Below are 24,992 nucleotides of genomic sequence, written 5' to 3'. Positions count from 1 at the left end.
CCCTGACTGGCTGCATGACCTTAAAGAAGGCACTTCCCTTCTCCATAAAATGAAGGACTTGGACCCATCACTAACAGCCTGTCTGGCTCGAGGCTCAGTGACCTCAACATATCCCCCGGCTGGTTCCAGATAATCAGTGCCTGAGACAGAGTCCCCATCTCTAAGCTCCCTAGTCGTTGTTCTTGCCACTTGGCTGGGAAACCTCCTCCCAGCTGCCTCATCTAGCCCCCACCCTGAGGCCATGCCCCCAGCTCTGCCCCATCCCTCTGCTGCTGACAATGAGCCCCTTCCCATCCCACAGTTGGATGTAGGACCCAGGCCATGGAGCAGAGTGGACACTGTACGAGTGGGACTAAGCCAGCACTGGGGGCAGGGGGCCCACCGGGCAGCAGTATTAGGGTCCAGGAGAGCCGTGGGGAAGGGCCAGGGCCCTGCCTGCCTGAGGTCACGGTGGTCGTGGTCAGTTTCCTCTCCTGCCAGCTGTGGAATGCGAGGCCTGGCCTGGGAGATATTTTGGCTGCGGTTTGAGCCATCCCCGCCCCCTGGAACTCAGACCCTGCATACTCCATGCCATAACAATGACGACCACTTCCAATTGTTTCCTAGCTGGGGTGGGGCGGGGGGAGCACTGTTTGGGAAGGGGGGGGAGCCTGGGGGAAATGCTTCTAGTGACAACAGCCCTTTCTAAATCCGGCTGGGGACTGGGCGCAGGTGGGGGTGGGGGCGCCCTGCTGCCCCATATATACAGCCCCTGACCAGGTCTGGCGCCGCAGCTCTCTCCTGTGCTCTGTCTGTCTTTGCCGCTCTCAGGTAGGAGTGTGGAGCTGGAGGCCTTCCTCTGGGATAAGGGGACCCCAGGTTTAGGAAGGGCCTCCTCTAGGAATAGCAGCCTTCATGTGGACTACCAGGTCTGGTCATTGAGCACACATGTGCAGGTCTAAACATGCGTGTATGTGCCGTGGGAGTAGGGGGCTCGTGTGTTATGGGGGGGGCAGTATCTGCATCTGAGTGTGTGGGACAGAATGCATTAGAGGTGTGTGTGTGTGTGTGTGTTGTGTACAAGCACACACGGTCTGAATGCATGGTGAGGGAGGGTATGTACCTCACTGCCCAAGACACAGAAATATCAAATGGAAGACATGTTTATGATCATGCCTGAGGACAAGCAGGCCTATTTGGGGAAAGGAGGAAGAGGATGGCAGAGAAGATTACTTAGGGAGTATGTAGGCTTAAAGCTGGTTCTGTGAGGTCTGCAATGTGTAACTACCCGTGTCCATGCCATGGAGGTGCTCGGGTACACATCTAGGAGTCGCAACTGCCACAGTGTATGTACACCTTGCAAAAGGAGCTCACAATTCCAGATCTTTGTATATTCGACAATGTACAGCGATGTGTGCCTATTTAGGCTATACACATATTTAACGTGCAAGTCTGTTGCCGAGGCATAATGGCACACTGGGGGAGGTGTGTGTGCCGAGGTATAGGAAGGAAGCGTGTCTGCGTGAACTGTGTGCACAAGCAGTGGGTGTGGGTGTTCATCAGAGAACACATGGAGAGCATTCAGCTGCGTGATGGATGTGTCTCTGAGAGGATGCCTACAGGGTCTGCTCTCTGAGAATGTCCACCAAGATGGCCAACCAACTGGGAACAGGATGGAAGAGAACTGGCTTTAGAGTCATGAGACTTGGGTTCAAGTCCTGGCTCCACCACATATAGTTATGTGTTCTTAGACAAGCAAGCCCATTAACCTTGATTTCCTCATCTGTAGAATGGGGTGAGGATTGAGTAAGAGATTTCACATAAAACTGCTTTGTAGGCTGTAAAGCCCCGAACAAATGTGACCATCAGTTGTTCCTTAGGTGGCTCAAAGAAGACAAGTCACACTACATGGGTGTAGATAAGGGTAGGGAGAGGGTAGACAGGAATGAGGAGGATTAGGACTCAGAGTTGGGTTGATATCAGGAAACTGTTAGAACTAGTGCTCAGGGGGAAAAGGAAATAGTGTTTGAGAGAGGTGACAGGGCCAGAGAAGCTGACCACCACTTCCCACCCATTTTCAGGCCTGGGGGAGGGGTGGCTGCTGAGGGGGAGAGCCAGGGAGCAGCAGAGAGGTGGCCCTGACACAGCCTTCCCTCTCTCCAGGTCACCTGCAGGCTTGAGCTTCTTTTCTTGTAGACACATTTGAGAAGCCAAGGTAAGGAAAGCTGAAGATGGGGTGTGAGGGATTCTGGGAAGATATGGAACTCTAGTTTCTATCTTGCCTTGGGGAGAATGTCTTGGTGACCAAGAGTTCCCTACCTGTGACTAGTGAGGGGCCGGGGAGGATGAGGGTCAGAGATGGGTATAGTCAGTTTCCTGCTCCCACAAGAAGCCCAGAATGCTCCTCCCTCCTCCAGGAGAGCCCCAAGTGGAACAAAAGTTAGCCTCCCCGTCTGCCCTGACAGGTTTTCTAGGCCATTCTTGGGTTAAGGGATAAGCTCAAGGAAAGAGGGACTCGCCAGTGACCCCTCCTGACTCCTGAGCATGGTGCCAGGCGCTGAGGCTCCCACTGAAGGGGAGAGCCCAGGGAGAGGAGGGGAGTGGAAGGGAGGGCAGCCAGCCCCTTCTCCCATCCACTGCAGGTGCAGCCATGGGGGACGCGGAGTTGGCTGTGTTTGGGTCCGCCGCCCCATACCTGCGCAAGACAGAGAAGGAGCGGCTGGAAGACCAGACCAGGCCTTTCGACCTCAAGAAGGACGTCTTCGTGCCTGATGACAAAGAGGAGTTCGTCAAGGCTAAGATTATATCTCGAGAGGGTGGCAAAATCACTGCCGAGACTGAGCATGGCAAGGTAGGTGGCAGGGCTGGCTTGAGAGGCCACCCGCGACGCACCCCACACCTAGTGTAGACAGAGAGGGGTCACACCAGGATCCACCCCACTCAGACCTGAGGACCGTCCAATTTCCCCTTCCTTTGGGTAGGGATCCAAACTCTCCAAATAGCCCTGCTCATTCCCGACATTCAGTCCATCTTCTCTGTGAGACCTGGTTCCTTCTCTCCTGAACATGGTTGTCCTATAACTCTCCTAACTCCTATCCCTGCTGAGGGAGGAGGGAAAGCTCGGGCTGACAGGAGGGCCTGTGTGGGCTGTTGCAGACCGTGACCGTGAAGGAGGATCAGGTGTTGCAGCAGAACCCACCCAAGTTCGACAAGATCGAGGACATGGCCATGCTGACCTTCCTGCACGAGCCCGCTGTGCTCTACAACCTCAAGGATCGCTACGCGGCCTGGATGATCTACGTGAGTGCGAAACCTACGCTATCCCTCTGACTCTGGTAGCTTCCTGGTGTATACATGTCTACCTCCTGGAGCCAAGAGTTTGTTCTTTGCGCCCAGGCAGTATTGCACTCTATCCTATCTCCTCGGTTTAGTTCTAATACCCCAGAGCTGGGATTACTCAGATTTAGTGCAGTCAGAGATTTTCCTTTCTCTCCTTCCTCTCTTGGGATCTTTTTCTAACTCTGAAAACTGCCATCCCTCCACTTTCATCCCTGGCAACTCACTCCTTTTTTTCTACCCTAGACCTACTCCGGCCTCTTCTGTGTCACCATCAACCCCTACAAGTGGCTGCCGGTGTACACTGCAGAGGTGGTGGCCGCCTACCGGGGCAAGAAGAGGAGCGAGGCGCCGCCCCACATCTTCTCCATCTCTGACAACGCCTACCAGTACATGCTGACAGGTGACAGGCCCCAAGCGAAGGTTTTTCCTGAGGGCCCCCTTGGAGGGAACACACACAATAGCTCTCTCCTTCCTCCCAAGGGGTTTGGAAAGCTGGGAGATGCCTGGACAGAGGCAGGAGATGGGGTGGGGGGAAGCCAGAGGAGAGCATCCTGTGCAGCTCCTGACTTTCCCTAACCATTTTCTCCCTACAGACAGAGAAAACCAGTCCATCCTGATCACGTGAGTGTGGCTCCCACCCTGTTCCCTTCTAGAGTCTCCCTGACGCAGCCCCCATCAGGGCCCTGGCCCCTGTGCCTAGACCCACAGCTCTCTTTCCCTCCACCTTCATGCCAGCACCGACTTCTTCTTTGCCCTTTCCCCTTCCCTTCTGTCTGCTCTCCCCCTTCCTTTCTGCTTCCCATCCCTCTCTTATTTTTTCTCTCCTATCTCCTTCACCCACTCTCCTCCAACTCGACACTCATTTATCCATAAGCCCAGGATCACCATGTCTTCCTCACCTCTTAATTTTATTTTGTCTTTCCTTTCAGAAACCTTCCCCATTCTGCCAGCCCCACCCGTTCTTTGCCAAAACAGCCCTGGCCCATATCCTCTGATTGACCTGGTCCAGCTAAGACCAGGTTCCACCTGCCCAAACCCAGCCCCTCCTTGTGGCATCCTTCCTGGTTGCTACTCTGACCCTACACAAGTCAGAGACCAGCTGTGTGTTTGGGATGAGTATTACCCGGCAGATTCCTGCGTCAGGGTTTCCGCTATTGAGTAGGGCCAGGCATTCTCTCCTGACTTGAGGCTTGTTGGTCTCAAGCAGTGTTTGTTCACTGCCTAATGAGCCCCTGACTGTTCCAACAGCGGAGAATCCGGGGCAGGGAAGACGGTCAACACCAAGAGAGTCATCCAGTATTTTGCTGTTATCGCCGCCATTGGGGACCGCAGCAAAAAGGATCAGACCTCAGGCAAGGTAGGCCTGTTGTCCTCCAAGGGCCTGCACTGAAAAATGGAGGGGGAGGCCTCCCACCTACCATCCTACTTGATCTCTACAGGGCACCCTGGAGGACCAGATCATCGAGGCCAACCCTGCCCTGGAGGCCTTTGGCAATGCCAAGACCGTCAGGAATGACAACTCCTCCCGCTTCGTGAGTGGTCCCTGACCTTGGATTTGAGATCTGGGCTGGTCAAGGGATGGTATCAAATATGAGCCTTCCCTCAACTCATCACCACTCTTCTCCATCTCTCCAGGGGAAATTCATTCGAATCCATTTTGGGGCGACTGGAAAGTTGGCATCTGCAGACATAGAGACCTGTGAGTGCCGTGAATCTGCTGGGGCTCAGCCTGAGCTCTCCCTTATTCTAACTATCTCAAGCTCAACCTCTCGCTCTCTCCTCCCTCTCTGTCTCTATCTCTCTCTAGGTCTCTGCCCCTCAGTCTCTCTCCCTCTCTTTCTGTCTCTGTCTTTCTATGTCCCTAGGGCTATATATTCGTCTCTCTCTGAAACTCCTTCTGGCCTTTCTCCTCTGTCTCTTCATGTCTGTGTCCTTCTCTGGGAATTTTCTCTGAGACTATTTCTCTCTTCCTTGGTCTCTGTCTCCATCTCCATCTCTGAGTGTGATTTCCGTGTGTCTGTGTCTGAGTCTCTCTCTTTGTCTCTCCCTCACTCTCTGCCTTTTGCTGCTACATTTATCATTCATTTTCCTCTGTTTCCTTGTACCTAAATTCTAACCTTTTCTTTCTCTCTTTCTTCTCCCCTACTGTTCACAGACCTTCTGGAAAAATCCAGAGTTATTTTCCAGCTGAAGGCAGAGAGAGATTATCACATTTTCTACCAAATCCTGTCTAACAAAAAACCTGAGCTGCTGGGTGAGTCAGAGCTACCAATCGAGACCAACCATCTCCATGGCAACCTGGTTCCCTCTGCTTGCAGCTGCTTCTTGGCATGCCCTGGGTTTATGGCACTGCTGGATTCAGTTCTGGGGGATGTAGGACCCCATTAAGTTCTGTCATGTGCTCTCCCACAGGCCATGTGCTGTGGGAGGCAGCCCCAATGAGAGCCAGGGGTTTGTGCCCACATCCTAACCATATCTTCTCCCCACAGACATGCTGCTGATCACCAACAACCCCTATGATTATGCATTCATCTCCCAAGGAGAGACCACTGTGGCCTCAATTGATGACGCTGAGGAGCTCATGGCCACTGATGTAAGTGTGTGAGGACACAGCTGAGAGGTGAGGGGATTGGTGGTGAGGGGCAAATGAGGCCGGTTCACTGGCCCAGGAGTACAGCTAAGACACTGGCTGCCTGTTGTTCAAAGTGGTATGGCCCTGTCCAAGGGCCAGAATGTGCCCTATGACCTGGGTGTGCTGGGGCATGGGTGTGATGAGACGGGGCTAGCCAGTATTTGCTGTTCATTCTCACCAGAGAAGGCTGAAAGCCAGGGACAGAGAAGCAGATAAGACAAGAAACAAGGCATCACCAAGAGAAAGAGGAAGGGGAGGGTCATGCAGATGCCATGGGGCTGGGGCAGGCTGTTATGTGAAGAACAGATACACCCAGGTATGGAAAGTCCAGGCAGAGAAGCAAGCGTAAGGCCTAGAAGGGGGGCAACAGGAGGAAACATGAACGGGTAACCCAGAGCAGCTCCAAAGGACAGCTGTGACCACTGATGCCTGGCTGAGGCTGTCTACACCCCATCCTGCTCCAGTACCTCCAAGTTTTGTTTTAGAGTTCCCCACCAGGTATGGGAGTCTCAGAACCCATAGGGAGTCAGGAGACAAGCTCTCTCTCCAACTGTAGAGGGATCTCATTTACCTGCCATACTTCCTTTTCTGGGGTCTACCAACACGGGGCTGCCAACAGAACGCCTTTGATGTGCTGGGCTTCACTTCAGAGGAGAAGAACTCCATGTACAAGCTGACGGGCGCCATCATGCACTTCGGAAACATGAAGTTCAAGCAGAAGCCGCGAGAGGAGCAGGCTGAGCCAGATGGCACCGAAGGTAGGGCTCTTGGAGGCTGGGGGGCGACTGTGGAGTCACTGGGGGCCATGTCTGCAGAGGAGTCATCCCTTTACCCACTTCGCTACCTTCCCTTTCCTTCTAGAGGCTGACAAGTCCGCCTACCTCATGGGGCTGAACTCAGCCGACCTGCTTAAGGGGCTGTGCCACCCTCGGGTGAAAGTAGGCAATGAGTACGTCACCAAGGGGCAGAATGTCCAGCAGGTGGGTCATCTTCAGAAGATAAGGTGGGGGGCTGGCATGGTGCAGTGGGAGCTTTTGAATTCACTCTTCCCAACAATTCTGCTCATCTGGGTCTCTTCCCTGCCTGCCAGGTGGCATATGCTAAAGGGGCCCTGGCCAAGGCAGTGTATGAGAGGATGTTCAACTGGATGGTGGCGCGGATCAACGCCACCCTGGAGACCAAGCAGCCGCGCCAGTACTTCATAGGAGTCCTGGACATCGCTGGCTTTGAGATCTTTGACGTGAGTCAGGGGAACCCCGGGGGTGGTGAGAACAGTAACTCACTCGTTCACACATGCAACAACTGTTTGTAGAGCCAGCTATAGGCTGGGTGTGGGAAAGGCAGGGGGGTTCAGCAGTGATGGAGGCAGTCATTAACCTGTCTTCAGGGGGGCTCTGCCTCCCTGCCCTGACATGGGAGGGGACCAGCCACACCCCTTGCTGGGCTGGGGCTGACCCCATTGGCCACTCAGCCACCTGCCTACCTGACCGCTCCTGCCCTCCCTCCCTCTCCCTGCAGTTCAACAGCTTTGAGCAGCTCTGCATCAACTTCACCAACGAGAAGCTGCAGCAGTTCTTCAACCACCACATGTTCGTGCTGGAGCAGGAAGAGTACAAGAAGGAGGGCATCGAGTGGGAGTTCATCGACTTCGGCATGGACCTGCAGGCCTGCATCGACCTCATTGAGAAGGTGCTGCCCGGCCCCACCACCTGAACTCCTCACTCACACCCCACAGGAATCTTGCAGACAAAATGGAAGCCCCTCACCCTTCTGGGGAACATGATCTATATCAGAAGAATCCAGAGGCCTAGTTTCCAGAGCCCTGTCTTGTTCTGGCCACCCAAGACAGAGTAGCATCTGGGAGAGCCATCTCAGGGGCTTGAGAGCGGACACATGGAGGATGGGCACCTCCAGGATGACCTCCCACACCAATGTGTTTAGTGGCCCTGGTTTACCCATCCAAGGAGCAGGAAGTTGAAGGTGGGGTAGGAGATCGTAAGAGTGCACCTATTTTCAACCCCAATATCTGGGGGATGGAGTGGTGTGTAAGGCACCTATGGCATCCACATCCCCAGATGTTCACAAGGGTCCCTCTGAAATCAAACAAAGTCTTTCACCTTGGGAAGGCTTAAACAGGTGCCACTCTGTAGATAACTGTACTCGGAGCTGAGCCTGACATGTTAATGCCCAAAGGGGTATCTCCTTAAGCAAATATTGACCCTAGAGCAGGATCCATCTCCATCTGCATGAAGCATGCTCACTGATGCTCTCCCCTTCACCCTCAGCCCATGGGCATCATGTCCATCCTGGAAGAGGAGTGCATGTTCCCCAAGGCCACCGACATGACGTTCAAGGCCAAGCTGTTTGACAACCACCTGGGAAAGTCCAGCAACTTCCAGAAGCCACGCAATATCAAGGGGAAGCCAGAAGCCCACTTCTCCCTGATCCACTACGCCGGCACTGTGGACTACAACATCCTAGGCTGGCTGCAGAAGAACAAAGATCCACTCAATGAGACCGTGGTGGATTTATACAAGAAGTCCTCCCTTAAGATGCTCAGCAACCTGTTTGCCAACTATCTTGGGGCTGATGCACGTAAGTCGAGACTGGGACCCAGGGGACTGAGGAGCAGGGTTTCTGCCATGGTTCTGAGGCAGGTCAATGGCTATACCCCACCACTTCCATGTCAGGCTGTGCCCCAAGCTTTATACTCTCAGTGAGATAGAATTGGGTGGAGAAGCCAAGGCACCCACAGTGAAACCCTCACCTGGAGGCCTAATGCCAGTGAGGCTGTGATTCTTCACCCTGCCCTGGCGCCCCCCCATCCTCACTCACGCTCCTTTTCTTGACTCTCCTCCCCTCAGCTATTGAGAAGGGCAAAGGCAAGGCCAAGAAAGGCTCATCCTTTCAGACCGTGTCAGCTCTGCACAGGGTGAGTGTGACCCAGCCCCAGCCCCATGCAGCTCCCGAAGCCAGCCCAGCCCGGCTCTTCCCTGCCTTGCTCGTCCTTGCCTTCCCGCATGCCTGGCTCCTCAGTCCACTCCTGATCCTCTTCACTCTTGAGCTTCTCGTCCTCTCCATTCTCCTCTGCTTCACTGCTGACGTCCTTTCTTACTCAATTTCCCATCTTACCTCTCCTCTTTCCCTCCCGCCTTCTAGCCCAGTCTCCTCTATCCTCCCCCAGCATTCCTTCACTCTCTTTAGCTCCTTGCATTCTCCTCATCCCTCTTCCCTTTCATTCCTCTGCTCTGTCTTTGTTACTTCTCTTTCTTTGACTTTCTTTACTTTTCCTTTTTGTTTTTTTGGGCCACAGGAAAATCTGAACAAGCTGATGACCAACTTGCGCTCCACACATCCCCACTTCGTGCGTTGCATCATCCCCAATGAGACAAAGTCTCCAGGTGAGCCCCAGACTTGGGCCCAGCCCACTGCTGGAAGTGCACTGCCAGGGACAAGGCCTTCTAAATTCTCCTCATCTCCCACCATGGTGCTCTCCAAGCCACATTCTTCTCCCCCCATCCTCCATGAGGTCTCAGAGATTATACCTCCCTCCCCCTACGTGCTACCTAACACTTGGAATGTGTAACTCAGGGTAATGCTTAAGCACTTTGATGGACGTTACCTCACGAGTGCCCTTCAATCCCCAATGAGACATATAAGCATTGTTTATCCCTTTTGGACTGATAAGGAGATGGAGGCTCAGGGGCCTGGGTTCAAGGGCTGGCTCTGTTCTGATCAGCTGAGTGACTTTGGTCAAGTCCCTTAACCTCTCTGGGCTTAGTTTGTTCTCTAGAAAATGGGATATATCTGCCCTGGCTACTGCCTATGATAATAGGCATAAACCATATAAAATTAAGAATGTGACAACCTTCTGGTTACTCTTAAAAGTATGGCTAGAAAAAAGTGAAAAGAATAAAGGATCAATATTAACAGACTTGCTAAGATTTCCAGCTAATAAGTAGCAGAGCCAAGAGCAGAACCCAGAAATTTTGGCTCTTAGTCCAGTGCTCTCTCTACACACTCCTCTCCCCTCCCCTCCTGCCATAGGGGTGATAGACAACCCCCTGGTCATGCACCAGCTGCGCTGCAACGGCGTGCTGGAAGGCATCCGCATCTGCAGGAAGGGCTTCCCTAACCGCATCCTCTACGGGGACTTCCGGCAGAGGTGCGTACCAGGGTGCCCTGGGGCTCAGGGAACAGGGGGAGCCTGGGTGGCCTTTGTGGAGAGGGGAGTCTGCAGGTGGCCCCAAATTCTGTGGGCAGAGCAGATCAATGCAGTACATGGGTGAGTCCAGGCACCTCCCTCCCTAGGTATCGCATCCTGAACCCAGCGGCCATCCCCGAGGGCCAGTTCATTGACAGCAGGAAAGGAGCAGAGAAGCTGCTGAGCTCTCTGGACATTGACCACAACCAGTATAGGTTCGGCCACACCAAGGTGAGGAAAGGAGGAGACAAGCTGATTACAGGGAGACCTCTCTTGTCCTTTGACTCCTCAGCTCATGGCTCCTTTCCTTTTACCAATCATCTCAGGAACATCTCTGAACCACATGCTACCCCTCCCCATGGACCATGCTCACCACTCCCCCATCCCAGGCCCAGCTGCCATTGACCTTCTCCCCATAGTTCTTTCCTAGGTTGTTGTCTTCCTTAAGGTAACCCCCTTCCTCTTTCCCCTCCTGCCCCGTCCTGGTCATGCCCACACACACCTTCTTCGCAGGTGTTCTTCAAGGCAGGGCTGCTGGGGCTGCTGGAGGAGATGCGAGATGAGAGGCTGAGCCGAATCATCACCCGCATCCAGGCCCAGTCCCGGGGTGTGCTCGCCAGAATGGAATTCAAGAAGCTGTTAGAACGCAGGTGAGAGATCTCAAAAGGAGCTTCCCAGCCATCTGAGGCCCAGGCTGGGTCAGGGGCAGGAGAAAGAGCTCATCTGGTCTTCAATAGCAAGACCGGCAAGAGGAGCTCATACGGACACAGGGTGGGCTTGGTAGGTGGTGGGAGTGCGAGGTGGATGAAGGAAGGGGCCGTAACCTAGGAGTCAGGGCCTCGGGACAGGAAGAGGGAGGAGGGCTCTCTCACCACCCCTCCTGCTGGGCCTCTGCAGAGACTCCCTGCTGATAATCCAGTGGAACATTCGGGCCTTCATGGGGGTCAAGAACTGGCCCTGGATGAAGCTCTACTTCAAGATCAAGCCTCTGCTGAAGAGCGCAGAGACAGAGAAGGAGATGGCCACCATGAAGGAAGAGTTTGCGCGCCTCAAAGAGGCGCTGGAGAAGTCTGAGGCTCGCCGCAAGGAGCTGGAGGAGAAGATGGTGTCCCTGCTGCAGGAGAAGAACGACCTACAGCTCCAAGTGCAGGCGGTGAGGCTCCTGGGTCTCTGCTGGCTCTGCCACCCTGCTCTGCCTGCGTCTCCCACACACCCTGCGCCTCCAACCCAGGGGCTCACCATCTTGCCCCTCACAGGCGGAGGATTCTGGAATCACCACTTCCAAAGACCTCCAAAGAAATCCCTCAAGAGAAGGAAAGGGAAGGGGGAAAAGAAAACAACTTTTAAAAACACGGGCTTTCCATCTGGGTTCAATCTGGATCCACAGCTTAATAATTTGTGACCTTGGGCAAACCATGCATTATCTTTGAGTCTCAATGTCCTCATCTCTAGACAGACAGGGAATAAAGCTGCCCATCCTACTCGGTTGGAAATATGTAACATGCTTGCATCAACAGATGCAGTTCTCCTCCTTCAATGGGGGAGACCAGAAGAAGAGGGCCAGATAAAGAGACTCCTTTTTCCCTTCCTCTCTCCTCCTGTCCCCCAGTGCTCCCATCATGTTTCCCTAGAACTCTTCCTATCCTCATCCTTCTGAGATTCTTCTAGCTGAGGATATCCTGGAGATCCCCTCCTATCCTGAGCCCTGAGCCTCCCCCTCCCTCCACCTGCCAGGGCAAGTACCTCACCCACTGAATGGCCTTGCCTTTAGGAACAAGACAACCTGGCAGATGCGGAGGAGCGCTGCGACCAGCTGATCAAGAACAAGATCCAGCTGGAGGCCAAGGTGAAGGAGATGACTGAGAGGCTGGAGGATGAGGAGGAGATGAATGCCGAGCTCACTGCCAAGAAGCGCAAGCTGGAAGATGAGTGCTCTGAACTCAAAAGGGACATTGATGACCTGGAGCTGACACTGGCCAAGGTGGAGAAGGAGAAGCATGCAACAGAGAACAAGGTGAGAGCAGCTCTTTCTGGCTCTAGCCCAGGTCTTTTCAAGATTCCAAGACCACACTGACCTTAACCCAGGCCAGGCCACTCAGGAGATCCTGATAGCAGCATGGTCCTTAATGTTAGAGGTCTCCCAAGATATCGCCAGACTGGTGACCTTTGACCCTAAAGGGGACGGGGTTCTTGGTCGGCAGGTGAAGAACCTGACAGAGGAGATGGCTGGGCTGGATGAGATCATCGCCAAGCTGACCAAGGAGAAGAAAGCTCTGCAAGAGGCCCACCAGCAGGCCCTGGATGACCTCCAGGCCGAAGAGGACAAGGTCAACACCCTGACCAAGGCCAAGGTCAAGCTGGAGCAGCACGTGGACGATGTAAGTAGATTATCACAGGGCCTAACTACACTATGTCCATCTGTGCTTGTGTGTGTCTGTGTGTTTGGGAGATGGAGTTGGGGAGTGCTACTTCTGATGCCTTTCTAGAAGGGAGCTGGGGAATAAAACAGTGGAAGGATGGTCAATTCTGAGTTGTGTATCTCATCTCACTGATAAGGTCAACAACAGAGATGGGCTTCCTTACTTCGATTTAGGTTCAAGCCTGTATATCTCTACCTTCAAACACAGAATTTAGAGGGTTATCTCATAAGAACATGATACATCTCTCTGGGGATTTTGTGAGGCTCCTCAAGGAGGATCTCTGGACTTCTAAGAGTTTAGGCATGATCTGATTGTCAGTGATCGTTGTTCTCACAGATAGTCCTTTGTGCATATCTCTGCTGAATCATGTATCTCTCTGTGTTGTCATTATGGAAATAACTGTCTCAGCCATAAGACTGTAAGCTGCCTTTAGGTGGGAACTTGGATTTATTCAATTTTGTGTCTGCAGCACCTAGCACAGAGCCTGGACCCCAGTGGGTGTTTAGAGGATGCTGAGTGAATTCATGTAGATTTGGGGTTTCATCCTACAGTCATTTGTTCCCTCATTTATCAGATAGTTACTGAGCTTTGCTCCGTGCTGGGCAGTCTCACAGCTCACTGGTAATGTGTGGCCCACTTTGGGGAAGCTTTCCAAAGTCCTGGACATCTCTTAGGATTCCTCAACCCTCAAGCAACTGAGCTCCCAGATTACCAAAACAAGATACTTGGCTTCATGGGGCACGCTGGTCCTTCTTTCCTCCAGCTGGAGGGATCCCTGGAGCAGGAGAAGAAAGTGCGCATGGACCTGGAGCGAGCTAAGCGGAAGCTGGAGGGCGACCTGAAGCTGACCCAGGAGAGCATCATGGACCTGGAGAACGACAAGCAGCAGCTGGATGAGAGGCTGAAAAAGTAGTGTGTTCCCCCTCCCTCTCGCCTTCCCCCCTCCCTGGCCCAGCAGCCTGTTCTGTGGGCAGAACAAGCTGACACAAGACATCCCCTCTCACAGCCAACAGCCTCATGCAGCCTCGATAAGTGGGCAAAGGCCTACAAGAGGAGGGCCTTCCTCCCCAGACACACACATCAGGGCCTGGCAGTTCTCCCTAGAGAGAGTCTAACTTGGATCCCTCAAGCCCTTTCTTCCTGTTGGGCGCTCAAAAGGGATGGACAATAACAGCTCGCCCCCTCAGTACACAAGGCTCTTTGGAGACTAGTTGCTCAACACAGAGGAAGCATCCGCACAAAAGCCTCTCAGGAAAGTCCCTTCAGGGTCCTTCCCAGAGAGCCCAGAGGGCCACAGAGAACTGGGCCAGCCGCAGCCTGAGCAGTGCAGGGGGCTGGGCCATTTCTTTGTTCCGATGAACTCAAGGTTGCGATTCTTATTGCAAGTCCTTCCAAAATGTATAGATCCACTTTCCAGACTTGGTAAACAGCGAGCCTGCAGGACATATTTGAATGATCCGAGGAGCTCATTGGGCTCAGGGACTCTGCAAGGCTCTGTGAAGCATCATGGTCTCCATCCTCGTCGGGCCTGCATCTGCCCAGGAGTCTCCACACTTCCCCAGACACGGTATTGTTGAAGGGATGAACAAGTATAGGACCCCCTGAGCCTTAGACCACCTTCAAAAGATGGTATTTTTAGCCCCACTTTATCAAAGAAAAAACGAGGGCTCAGAAAGTTTCACCAAATTGCCCAAAGTAACAGTGACAGAATTAAAGATCATCGGAGTTAAAGGGGCTTTTGGAACCATTTAGTCCAGCCCCCACAGTTTACGGACCAAAGAGGGAGCCCCTCCGAGCCCAGGGCCTGGTGCTCCACCTACAGTGCTTTCCCCAGTACATTTCCTGTTGGATTTCAGTTCTCCAGCAGGTGATATACCTTTAGGGACCCTACGTCACCCCTGGAAGCTGCTTTTATGATGAAATCCTGCTCTTCGTTTGTTTTATTACCATTTCCAATCGCTGGTGGGCCCCCTGGAGCCTAATGGGCCTCTCTTGCCTCACCCTCCCTCCTTCCCCCACAGGAAGGACTTTGAGCTGAACGCCCTCAATGCAAGGATTGAGGATGAGCAGGCTCTGGGCAGCCAGCTGCAGAAGAAGCTCAAAGAGCTTCAGGTAAGGTCTGAGATGCCCAGGGTTGGCACTGGAGTCCAGGCTGGTTCTCAACTTCCCAATCCCCTCCTCCATGCTGTCCTCTCCCCAGCATTACAGGCACTTGCTATGTGTCTATGGGGGAGATGCTTCGCCATCACAGTAACCTTACGGAGCCCCTCCAGGAGGGGTGGGCGATCCAATGATGACCTAGGAAGAGACCTTGAAAACCTCACAGGTCTGGAGGGCAGAAATCCCGGCTTCCTCTCTCAGCTTGGGTTTAGCCAGTGACTATGGGGAGCCCGCTCCAGATCTCTGAGTCTCCATGTCCTCCCCTGCTACCTAGTGGCTTTTATGGTCCCTTTATCCCTAATGGTCTATGACTTAAGTTCTTACCTTTAGAGCAGACACTGTTAGGTCTTTAGCTGTCTGGTCAGACAAACAGGGCTCTCTCATTCTAACTTTTATAATTTTTGCTGCTCTACTGCTTAAAATATCCATAGAACCTAGGTTTTTCTGTCCCTTTTCAAGAGCAAGCCTCAACCACTTTCCTCCAATAAAGAAAAAGTATGACGTTCTGGCCTAAAGGAAGGCTACCTTGGCTGTCCAAACCACCTCCCCTAAATCTTTTTATTTCTATTTCTCAGTACTTAGTTCCACCGGGAGAACTAAACTGACTTGCTGTTCCACACAGGCCAGGAGACTCCAGAGCCCTGGGAGGGGGCTCTGAGGGAGGGTCCCAGGTGATAGGTCTTTGTGTCCGCTCCCAGGCACGCATTGAGGAGCTGGAGGAGGAGCTGGAGGCCGAGCGCACTGCCAGGGCCAAGGTGGAGAAGCTGCGCTCAGACCTGTCCCGGGAGCTGGAGGAGATCAGCGAGCGGCTGGAAGAGGCTGGCGGGGCCACATCCGTGCAGATCGAGATGAACAAGAAGCGCGAGGCCGAGTTCCAGAAGATGAAGCGGGACCTGGAGGAGGCCACGCTGCAGCACGAGGCCACGGCGGCGGCCCTGCGCAAGAAGCACGCCGACAGCGTGGCTGAGCTGGGCGAGCAGATCGACAACCTGCAGCGCGTGAAGCAGAAGCTGGAGAAAGAGAAGAGTGAGTTCAAGCTGGAGCTGGACGACGTCACCTCCAACATGGAGCAGATCATCAAGGCCAAGGTGAGCCTGTCAGCCTCTCCTCTCTTCCATGTCCCTCCACCCACCTCCACTTTCTTTCTGTCTTCTCTGATGGTCCACTTTCCTGCTTCCTTTCTACCCGGTTCTTCAATCCTCTCCTGCTTTCCATGCCTTCCCTCTTCCTGTCTCTTTCAATGGCACCCCTTTCAGTGTCCCCTATAGCCATCATATGACTCTCCTTCCTCTCTCAGGCCAACCTGGAGAAGATGTGCCGGACCCTGGAAGACCAGATGAATGAGCACCGGAGCAAGGCCGAGGAGACCCAGCGTTCTGTCAACGACCTCACCAGCCAGCGGGCCAAGCTGCAGACTGAGAATGGTAAGCCCCACCTCAGTTTCCCCTGACTTCCTGAGCCACCCCAGCTCTGGGTAGACACACAGTCACCCCTCTCCAGAGAATGGGGCCTGAGGGTTAGGGGAGTGGCTGGAGGGAGAGGCGAGTGACTGACCTTGAAGAGTTGAGTGGGCCTTGGTGCCTCTCCAGGTGAGCTGTCTCGGCAGCTGGATGAGAAGGAGGCACTGATCTCCCAGCTGACCCGAGGCAAACTCACCTACACGCAGCAGCTGGAGGACCTCAAGAGGCAGCTGGAGGAGGAGGTTAAGGTGAGACCTAGACTCACGCCATTTGGCCCAGGCAAGGAGCACACCAGCTGGCCTTGATCCACATCACTTCTCTTCCCAAGAATGAGGCTTGCTGTCTGATTCTCCCAGAATTCCAAAAGAAATAATATCCCAGAACCCACCACACACCTCCTAAGTCTATTCCCCAGGCGAGGCCTTCTGCCTTTCTGCTGCCTCCCTGGACAGAGAGGGAGGGCATGGGCTAAGGGTGCCTTGGTCGAGGGGAAGTGACGTGGAGGAGAGGAAATAAACGAGGGAGATGTGTTATGGCCTTGGCTGGGCACAGGCACGGGATGCTAGATGCACAAGTGGGTCCTGGGATTAGCAGAGCAATCTGAAAACTGGAGAAAGAAACTCAACTGAACTTATTCCTAGCACTTTGCTGGGCTCATGAAAAAGGGGAAAGAATATGACTTTAGAAAGGCCAGGACCTCTTATAGCTTAATGATCTTAGGGAAATCACCTAGCCTCTCTGAGCCTCTGTCTCCTCCCCTGTAAAGGCGGGTGAGGGTGATATGGCCGCTGCAGGGAGGGGCACAGGGGTGGTGGGCATGAAGCGTTTCCTAAGTCATGTGGTGCCGCGTGGGCCTTCTTAGCTCTTAGTACTCAGGAAACTCTTCCAGGTCCACTGAGGAGGTAGAGATGGCTGAGGCCATGGGGAGGATGTTGAAATAGGTTGAGGAGATGGGCAAGGGCTAGGGTGGTCTTATGGAGAAAGCTGAGCCCACCTCCCACGGCCCGCCTCCCCCCAGGCGAAGAATGCCCTGGCTCACGCGCTGCAGTCGGCCAGGCACGACTGTGACCTGCTGCGGGAGCAGTACGAGGAGGAGACGGAGGCCAAGGCCGAGCTGCAGCGCGTCCTCTCCAAGGCCAACTCAGAGGTGGCCCAGTGGAGGACCAAGTACGAGACAGATGCCATCCAGAGGACCGAGGAGCTCGAGGAGGCCAAGTGAGTCCTGGGCGGCCCGCTTCAGTAGATCTGGCCCCCCGGAATGGAGGTTCAGCGAGGTTTTGACAGCACGGGAGGACCCTGCCCTGCCCCCTCCTTCTCCTCTCAGGGAAGCTTTTTGCTCGCGTTATGTTTCTCATCCGAATATAAGACGAACAAAAGGTTTGTCTGAGGGCAGAGTGCTCCCACCCGGGGCAGGGCGCTGTGGCAGAGGGCGGTGGGTGAGTTGCAGAAGCCCGTGTGACCTCCATGTCTGCAGACCAGAGGCAGGCCCAGGGTCAAAGGGACGCCACAAGAAGGCCCTCTTGGGTGCTGTGGGTCTTCACGTCTGTCAGGAGACCCTCTGCCTACCTGTCCTCAGGCTTCTCCAACAATGCTTGAGTTTTCAAGGATTGTTTTCTAGAAGACTCACATGGTTTCCCCTTGTCCAAATCCGCACCCTCCATCCTCCCCACCCTCTCCCACCCAACCCCCATCTCCCCGGGCAGGAAGAAGCTGGCGCAGAGGCTGCAAGACGCCGAGGAGGCCGTGGAGGCCGTCAATGCCAAGTGCTCGTCTCTTGAGAAGACCAAGCACCGGCTGCAGAATGAGATCGAGGACCTGATGGTGGATGTGGAGCGCTCCAACGCAGCCGCCGCGGCCCTGGACAAGAAGCAGAGGAACTTCGACAAGGTGGGCTGGGGTCGGGGGCCGCAGCCAGGAGACAGAGCAGGGGGGCTGGTGTCCTCAAGGAGGACATTCTGTGGGGGAGGCGGCTGAGCCCAGATGAGGGGCCTGGGCAGCCCCTGGAGGTGGGGACGGGGGCTGGGCCTGCAAGTGAGCCCCGTCCATCCCCGTAGATCCTGGCCGAGTGGAAGCAGAAGTACGAGGAGTCGCAATCGGAGCTGGAGTCCTCGCAGAAGGAGGCGCGCTCCCTCAGCACTGAGCTCTTCAAGCTCAAGAATGCCTATGAGGAGTCCCTGGAGCACCTGGAGACCTTCAAGCGGGAGAACAAGAACCTCCAGGGTGCGCTGGGGCCCGAGAGGCCGGGGAGGGGCCAGGGGTAGTGTCCACATATGGTGCCACCTAGGGGCTCCAAGAGGCGTGCCCCCCCCCCCCTTTGGACAGTGGCAGCCCCCAACTGAGGCACTTGGCCTCTCCCGCAGAGGAGATCTCCGACCTCACTGAGCAGTTGGGTTCCAGTGGAAAGACCATCCACGAGCTGGAGAAGGTCCGCAAGCAGCTGGAGGCTGAGAAGCTGGAGCTGCAGTCGGCCCTGGAGGAGGCTGAGGTGTGTCTGCGCAGGGCCTGGGGGCGGAGGAGGCCGAGCTCCAGGCTGTGGCCCCTGTTTTATTCACTGTGGCATTCTCAGGGCCTAGAACAGTGCCTGCGCACAGCAGACCCTTGACAAGGTTGTGGAGTGAATGAATGAACGACTCACTCCATTCCCTCCACACATTTACCGCTTCCGTCTTAGACAAGACTTCCTGCTTCCACTCCCCTCCCCTTTCCCTCCTCCGCCTCCCTCCTCGGATTACATTCTCTGCCTGATTGCCTCTGTTTCCTTGGCAACACCTTTCTCTTCGTTTTCCTCTTTGTCTTCATAGCTCGCTCTCATCTGTGAGGGCCTGAATCACCTTCTCTTGGGCCTGTTTTTTTTTTTCTTTTAAATTCTCTTTTCTTCTTCTCCCTTCTGCTTCTTTGACTGAACCACTTACACCACTCTTGAACTCGCTTTGTATCCACGATTCATGGACAGACCCCTGCCCTGGCCCTGTGCCCTGACTGCCTGCCTCAGACCCTCTCTCCCCACCCCTCTCCCAGGCCTCCCTGGAGCACGAGGAGGGCAAGATCCTCCGTGCACAGCTGGAGTTCAACCAGATCAAGGCAGAGATCGAGCGGAAGCTGGCAGAGAAGGACGAGGAGATGGAGCAGGCCAAGCGCAACCACCTGCGGGTGGTGGACTCACTGCAGACCTCCCTGGACGCAGAGACGCGCAGCCGCAACGAGGCGCTGCGGGTGAAGAAGAAGATGGAGGGCGACCTCAACGAGATGGAGATCCAGCTCAGCCATGCCAACCGCATGGCTGCAGAGGCCCAGAAGCAAGTCAAGAGCCTCCAGAGCTTACTGAAGGTACATGGAGACTCTTGGAAGCAGGAAGTCCTCACCTAGAGAAGGGACTGACCTCCACGTGGCCCAGTTAGGTGGTAGTGTCCCCTCACTGCACCAGATCCCTCCTGCCCCTGGGCCATTGCAGAGACAACCCACTGGACCCTCCTGAGCCACTGCAATGGGCTCTCCACTAGCATCCAGTTTGGCGTTAACAGCCTTCTGATGGGCCCAAAGGTCAGTTCCCTCTCTCATTCCCATCCTCCTGATCCACAGGACACCCAGATCCAGCTGGATGACGCGGTCCGTGCCAACGATGACCTGAAGGAGAACATCGCCATCGTGGAGCGGCGCAACAACCTACTGCAGGCTGAGCTGGAGGAGCTGCGGGCCGTGGTGGAGCAGACAGAGCGGTCTCGGAAGCTGGCTGAGCAGGAGCTGATCGAGACCAGCGAGCGGGTGCAGCTGCTGCACTCCCAGGTGAGTGGCTCCCCTGGGCATTCCTGGAGGGAAGCCCCACTGGCAGTTCCCAGCAGGTGAGGTTTGGGAGCTACTCAAGCCTGCTCAGCGCTTTTCATGCTCTGCCTACCCCACTCCTCAGAACACCAGCCTCATCAACCAGAAGAAGAAGATGGACGCAGACCTGTCCCAGCTTCAGACTGAAGTGGAGGAGGCAGTGCAGGAGTGCAGGAATGCCGAGGAGAAGGCCAAGAAGGCCATCACGGACGTGAGTCCCCTCACCCACCCCCCTGCCCCCCCGCCGCCTCCAGGCCCAGGTGTCCTTGGATCGAGCAGTGAGTGCGTGAGGACTTAGCCCGCCGGTGCATCAGCTCTCTCCCGCCCACAGGCCGCCATGATGGCGGAGGAGCTGAAGAAGGAGCAGGACACCAGCGCCCACCTGGAGCGCATGAAGAAGAACATGGAGCAGACCATTAAGGACCTGCAGCACCGGCTGGACGAGGCGGAGCAGATCGCCCTCAAGGGCGGCAAGAAGCAGCTGCAGAAGCTGGAGGCCCGGGTGCGGGAGCTGGAGAATGAGCTGGAGGTTGAGCAGAAGCGCAATGCAGAGTCCATCAAGGGCATGAGGAAGAGTGAGCGGCGCATCAAGGAGCTCACCTACCAGGTGCGGGCGCAGCAGCTGCTCTGGGGCCGGGCCCTTTGCATCATGGCCTGAAGCCAGGGGGGCAACCCCCTCAGAGGAATGTTGTGTTTTCCCTCAGCCTCTTCCAGGGCTAGGGGTGGGAGCACAGCCCCTGGTGGCCTGGTTTCCACTCTGCCTAACCCTGTTCTACCTTGAGTGTCCCCTGGTCAGTCTCTGAGTCTCCTCACCTGTGAGCTCCACCTCAACATTCACCCTCAGCTTGTCCCCTGGGGGCACACCCGGAGCTCCGACAGCCCTTCACCAGCACAGATCACCAGAAAGCAAATATGTGGCCAAGCTTTGGCCTGGTGCCATCACCACCTCAATACACCAAAAATATACCAAAGTCATTAAAACAAATCTCCAAACTTTTCAGTTATCCAGGGAGGTGTAGGCTTGAGCTTTCCATAGTGTTTTTCTAGAATCAGACTCTCAGTTCGATTTTGTTTCTCTTCCAGTCCAGAAAGTAACCCTCTGTCTATGCACACTTGTCCTTAACCTCCATCCAGTCTGTGTTATTTCCCTGCAGCCAAGGAAATCCCCTCACGCCTGCCATCCACAGTTACCACCAGTGCTTCCTGGGTTCTAGAACAGGGGAGCTTATCCTCCATGGGGCCCCAGGACTCCCAACGGCGTGCCCCCTGCTTCCCGGCACAGTGTGCACATGCGGTTTTGTGCACAATTTCAGGAGTCCCATAAGCTCCCTAGACTCTTTCCTGGTACAAAGCATTAAAAATATTCATCTTTTTTTTGGTAAGAAATTACGAGAATCCAAGTGTTTGGTGAGGGTCAGAAAGTAGACTTGGGTCAGGATATTACATTCAGGGTAAAGACGACAGGTGGGGGGAGGGGACATGCTGCCTCCTCTGACGGTGCCATCCTGTCCTCATTCCTGACCACCCCAACCCCCAGACGGAGGAGGACAGGAAGAACCTGCTGCGGCTGCAGGACCTGGTGGACAAGCTGCAGCTGAAGGTCAAGGCATACAAGCGCCAGGCCGAGGAGGCGGTGAGTGACCACGCCGGGGCCTGAACCTGGAGAAGGGACACAGGGGAGCCGGTGCCCCAGGCTGGGGGGCTGAGCACCCTGGGTGCCCTCTCACCTCCTCCTCTGCTCCCCTCTGCATGAATGTTGGTGAGCGGTGAGATCTCTGAGCCCCTGGTTTGGGACAGGGAGTCCTGCCCACTAGGAGGCTGGGAATCCCCTCTCCTGACCCTGTCTCACCTCCTTCTCTGCTCCCTGGCCCCACAGGAGGAACAGGCCAACACCAACCTGTCCAAGTTCCGCAAGGTGCAGCACGAACTGGATGAGGCAGAGGAGCGGGCGGACATCGCCGAGTCCCAGGTCAACAAGCTGCGGGCCAAGAGCCGCGACATCGGCACCAAGGTGGGTCGTCCCACACCCCAGGTCTCGCAAGTTGCCCCCATGGCAGCATCCCCGCCCCCCAACATCAGTGTCCTCAGGCAGAGCCCCCTCACACCACGGGTGCCTCTTCATTCATCCCTAGAACTGACTGCAAAGCCCCAGAGGGGAGGGAATTCAGTCCTCTGGGATTTTGAAGATTCCTCCAGCTCTAGCTCTCAATGACTTTGTGAATTCCAGCCCTCGGGTGATTGGGAACCCTCCCCTCGATGACCCCAACTGATAGGACCCAGGGTGTCTCAATTTCCCCCAACTGCTAGTCTCCACTTCTCTTCCCCCCAGTTTTGGCTTACAACTTCACAACTCAAACCTAAAATGGACATCCCAGGGAACCCCGTTGTCCTCACCCAGGCAGCTCCCTCCGGCTGGCCCCAGAGCCCTACCCTCCGGAACTTTCCCTCTACACTGATCCCTAGGGCACATCCGCCACCCATGGGGGCCCATCAGGCCACACAGCATCCTTCCACCCGTCAGGTTCCCCAGCCCCCCTTTGTCTTCTGTGCCCAGCTCTGCCCCACACCCACCTCTCTGGCACTAATTTGGACTTTGTTTCCTTTCAAAAGGGCTTGAATGAGGAGTAGCTGTGCCACATCTTCTTGACCTGCCCAGTCCTGAGGGTGCCAATGGAGTTCCAGTCCCGGAACGCAAATAGCAGCCCCTTTGGAGGAAGCAGAATAAAGCAATTTTCCTTGAAGTGAGATCCTGCCTCTAGACTCTTCTTCACTGCCTGCCAGCCACAGGAACATGGGGTCAGGGACATGCGGGTGGGACACAGGGGTGAGAGGAGGTGGGGCTCCAGAGGAGGAGGGACAGCTTCACAGGCCAGACCAAGGAGGCCTCCTTGGGGAGCCTGTGAGGCTCTGAGACCCCTGGTGCAGCACTGCCCGTGTGCTCCCCTTCCCCTCCCCCTCCCAGCCCTCTCCTCCCAGCCCCTCTCTGGCTCAGAGACACTCTGGGTTGAAGGAAATTTAGGAAAACACTTAAGGCTCGCCAGATCATGTGAGCCTGCCCCGACTGGCACCCTGGCTCTGATGAACACTAGCCCCACCTGATAACACCCAGGGCTCGGCTGTGGGGAGGACATTTGTAGGGGTGCCCTCTGAGGTGTGAGCCACCTGGGTAGGTGGAGTAATGACCCCCAAGTCCTGGTTCAAGGCAAGTCTCTGAGAGGCTGAGGACTTGCAGTGGCCAACTATCCTTCCAGACACGGCCACCACCATCTCCAACCACCCAGAGAGGCCCGCACCTCCTCCCCCGACAGCCCGGGGCACTGCACCCTAGCCCACCTCCCTCTCCTCCTCGTCTCCTCTCGGGTCGGCCCCTCCGTCCAGGGTGCTCCTTTCTTTCCCTCGTTTCTTCCCACGGTAACTTCTGTTGCCAAGACCCTTCTCGTCTGGGCTTGCTGGAAGATGGGGGTTCTTTGGCCCATTTATGGCAGACCATCTCGAGGGGAGGCAGGCAGATGCGGGACTGGGGAGAGTCACAGGTGCGAGCAGGACTCTGGGGAAGGGGCTCTGCAGGGCTGGGAAGTGGAGGAAATTGTAAGCGCCCCCTCCAACTGAACAAACCCAGCTCCCCTAGAGTCATACTACACATGGGTGGGCTGCTTAGGGAAGGCCTGGGACTGTGGGCCATAGAGAGCAGGGGCTTGGGAGGCAATGGGACTGTCCCCCTGGGACTCCTGGAACCCTGGTGCAGCCCTGGACTGAATCTCCCCACCACCACCCCACCACACACAGCCACTCCCAACCAACCTCGTGCTCCATCCCCCACTCTGAGCAGCAGCCAAGAGTGAGGGCCTATCCCAGGAAGGAGGGGATGCCAGTCTTAGAGAACAGGAGGAGAGGAGAGGGGGACAAAGGAAATGAGGGAGGGAAAAGGAAAGACCTAGGGAGGGTGGCAGTGGAGAGAGAGGGAGAGAGCTTGAGAAACTGGAGGACGGTGACCAAGGGAACCCACAAAGAGAAGAGGTACAGGAGGTGAGGAGGAGAGGTCCAGAGGCGGTCCCACCTCCCTCCTCACACCCCCTCCACTCTCCCGACCTAGGACACTCCTCTTCTCTCAAGGACTTGGAAAGCAATGAGGAGATAAGTAGAGAAAAGGGAGGGACACACTTGAAAAGGGGGATGCAGGGGACACTTAGAGAATCTAAGCTCCCAGAGCAGAAGATCTAGACACTGAGAGAACACAGCAGACAGGGGGGTGCGAGAAAAGACTGGCAGCTGAGCCCCAGGAGAAGGAGGGTGACCAGAGGGGATGGGAGAGGATAAAGACGGGTGAGCCTTGGAGAGAGAAGCCGGAAGAGCCGAGGGGGCGATACTGGGCGAAGGAAAGAATCCTGGGTCACCTTCAGATGCAAGGAAAGTCAGGGAAGCTGATTGGAGAGGGGTGGACAAGACCCTGGAGCAAGACATAGAGGCAGAGAGCAGTCAGGCGGAGATCGGGCTTAGAGAAGGCAGACGCTAGTGGGAATGTGGGCATGGCAGACCCTGAGACAGGCAGAAACATGAAGGCCAGGTCCGACTTTGCGACAGGGAACCAGGCAGAGGGAAAGGAAGGTTAGACACAGACAGACAGAGATACAGGGAGCAAGGCAAAGAGAGGCGACGCGGTGCCAAGGAGGCTGCCCCTGCCTCGTTGTCCCCTCACCTGCGGCAGGAGTCTCCATCCCGTGCCCTCGCTCTCCAGGACTTCCAGCAGAATGAGGAGCTGTCTGGGAGCAGCTGAGGGAGGATGGAGAGCAGGGATGGATGTGAGAGCCAGGGGAGAAAAGGGGGCCTCAGAAAGGAAGAGGAGGGCAAACCAGACCACACAGGGGGCAGAGCCCTGGAACCAAGTTAACCCCATCCCTCCTCCTCCTTCTACAGGCGGTATGGGTTACTGCCTGCCTACCCCACACCCCCTCTCCATCTATACTGAGTCTGGCCAGCTT

The 24,992-nt window shown here is 55.4% G+C and overlaps 1 protein-coding gene across 2 annotated transcripts; it reads left to right on the top strand.

The window, feature by feature from the left end:
- Positions 1 to 691: 691 nt before the first annotated feature.
- Positions 692 to 22,760, top strand: LOC123283050 (myosin-7). 2 transcript variants are annotated; one of them, XM_044765341.2, is made up of 40 exons: positions 692 to 810; positions 2,143 to 2,194; positions 2,622 to 2,830; positions 3,136 to 3,279; positions 3,562 to 3,718; positions 3,912 to 3,939; positions 4,567 to 4,675; positions 4,758 to 4,850; positions 4,954 to 5,017; positions 5,474 to 5,572; positions 5,808 to 5,911; positions 6,570 to 6,708; positions 6,812 to 6,930; positions 7,041 to 7,190; positions 7,469 to 7,639; positions 8,236 to 8,545; positions 8,815 to 8,882; positions 9,264 to 9,351; positions 9,998 to 10,115; positions 10,262 to 10,385; positions 10,668 to 10,804; positions 11,052 to 11,307; positions 11,926 to 12,168; positions 12,356 to 12,532; positions 13,338 to 13,483; positions 14,596 to 14,686; positions 15,433 to 15,822; positions 16,032 to 16,158; positions 16,324 to 16,442; positions 17,213 to 17,409; positions 17,898 to 18,081; positions 18,249 to 18,414; positions 18,555 to 18,679; positions 19,213 to 19,521; positions 19,774 to 19,977; positions 20,099 to 20,224; positions 20,345 to 20,620; positions 21,551 to 21,646; positions 21,890 to 22,024; positions 22,624 to 22,760. In XM_044765341.2, the coding sequence occupies exons 3-40, from the start codon at positions 2,630 to 2,632 to the stop codon at positions 22,639 to 22,641; spliced, it is 5,808 nt and encodes a 1,935-aa protein (XP_044621276.1). In that variant the 5' UTR covers positions 692 to 810; positions 2,143 to 2,194; positions 2,622 to 2,629; the 3' UTR covers positions 22,642 to 22,760. The 2 variants fall into 2 exon arrangements, with proteins under 2 accessions (XP_044621276.1, XP_070360188.1); XM_070504087.1 differs by having other exon boundaries at positions 767 to 908.
- The last annotated feature ends 2,232 nt before the right edge of the window (positions 22,761 to 24,992 follow it).

This window comes from Equus asinus, chromosome 2 (assembly GCF_041296235.1).
Source record: "Equus asinus isolate D_3611 breed Donkey chromosome 2, EquAss-T2T_v2, whole genome shotgun sequence".
Classification (NCBI taxonomy): domain Eukaryota; kingdom Metazoa; phylum Chordata; class Mammalia; order Perissodactyla; family Equidae; genus Equus; species Equus asinus.
Note: the sequence above shows the minus strand (reverse complement) of the source record. Positions and strands in the feature narration are given on the sequence as shown.

Coding starts and splice junctions, on each gene's coding strand:
- LOC123283050 (XM_044765341.2), top strand. CDS start 2,630: ATGGGGGACGCGGAGTTGGCTGTGTTTGGGTCCGCCGCCCCATACCTG. Junction 10,116..10,261: donor TACGGGGACTTCCGGCAGAG/GTGCGTACCAGG, acceptor CTCCCTCCCTAG/GTATCGCATCCTGAACCCAG. Junction 12,533..13,337: donor TGGAGCAGCACGTGGACGAT/GTAAGTAGATTA, acceptor TCTTTCCTCCAG/CTGGAGGGATCCCTGGAGCA.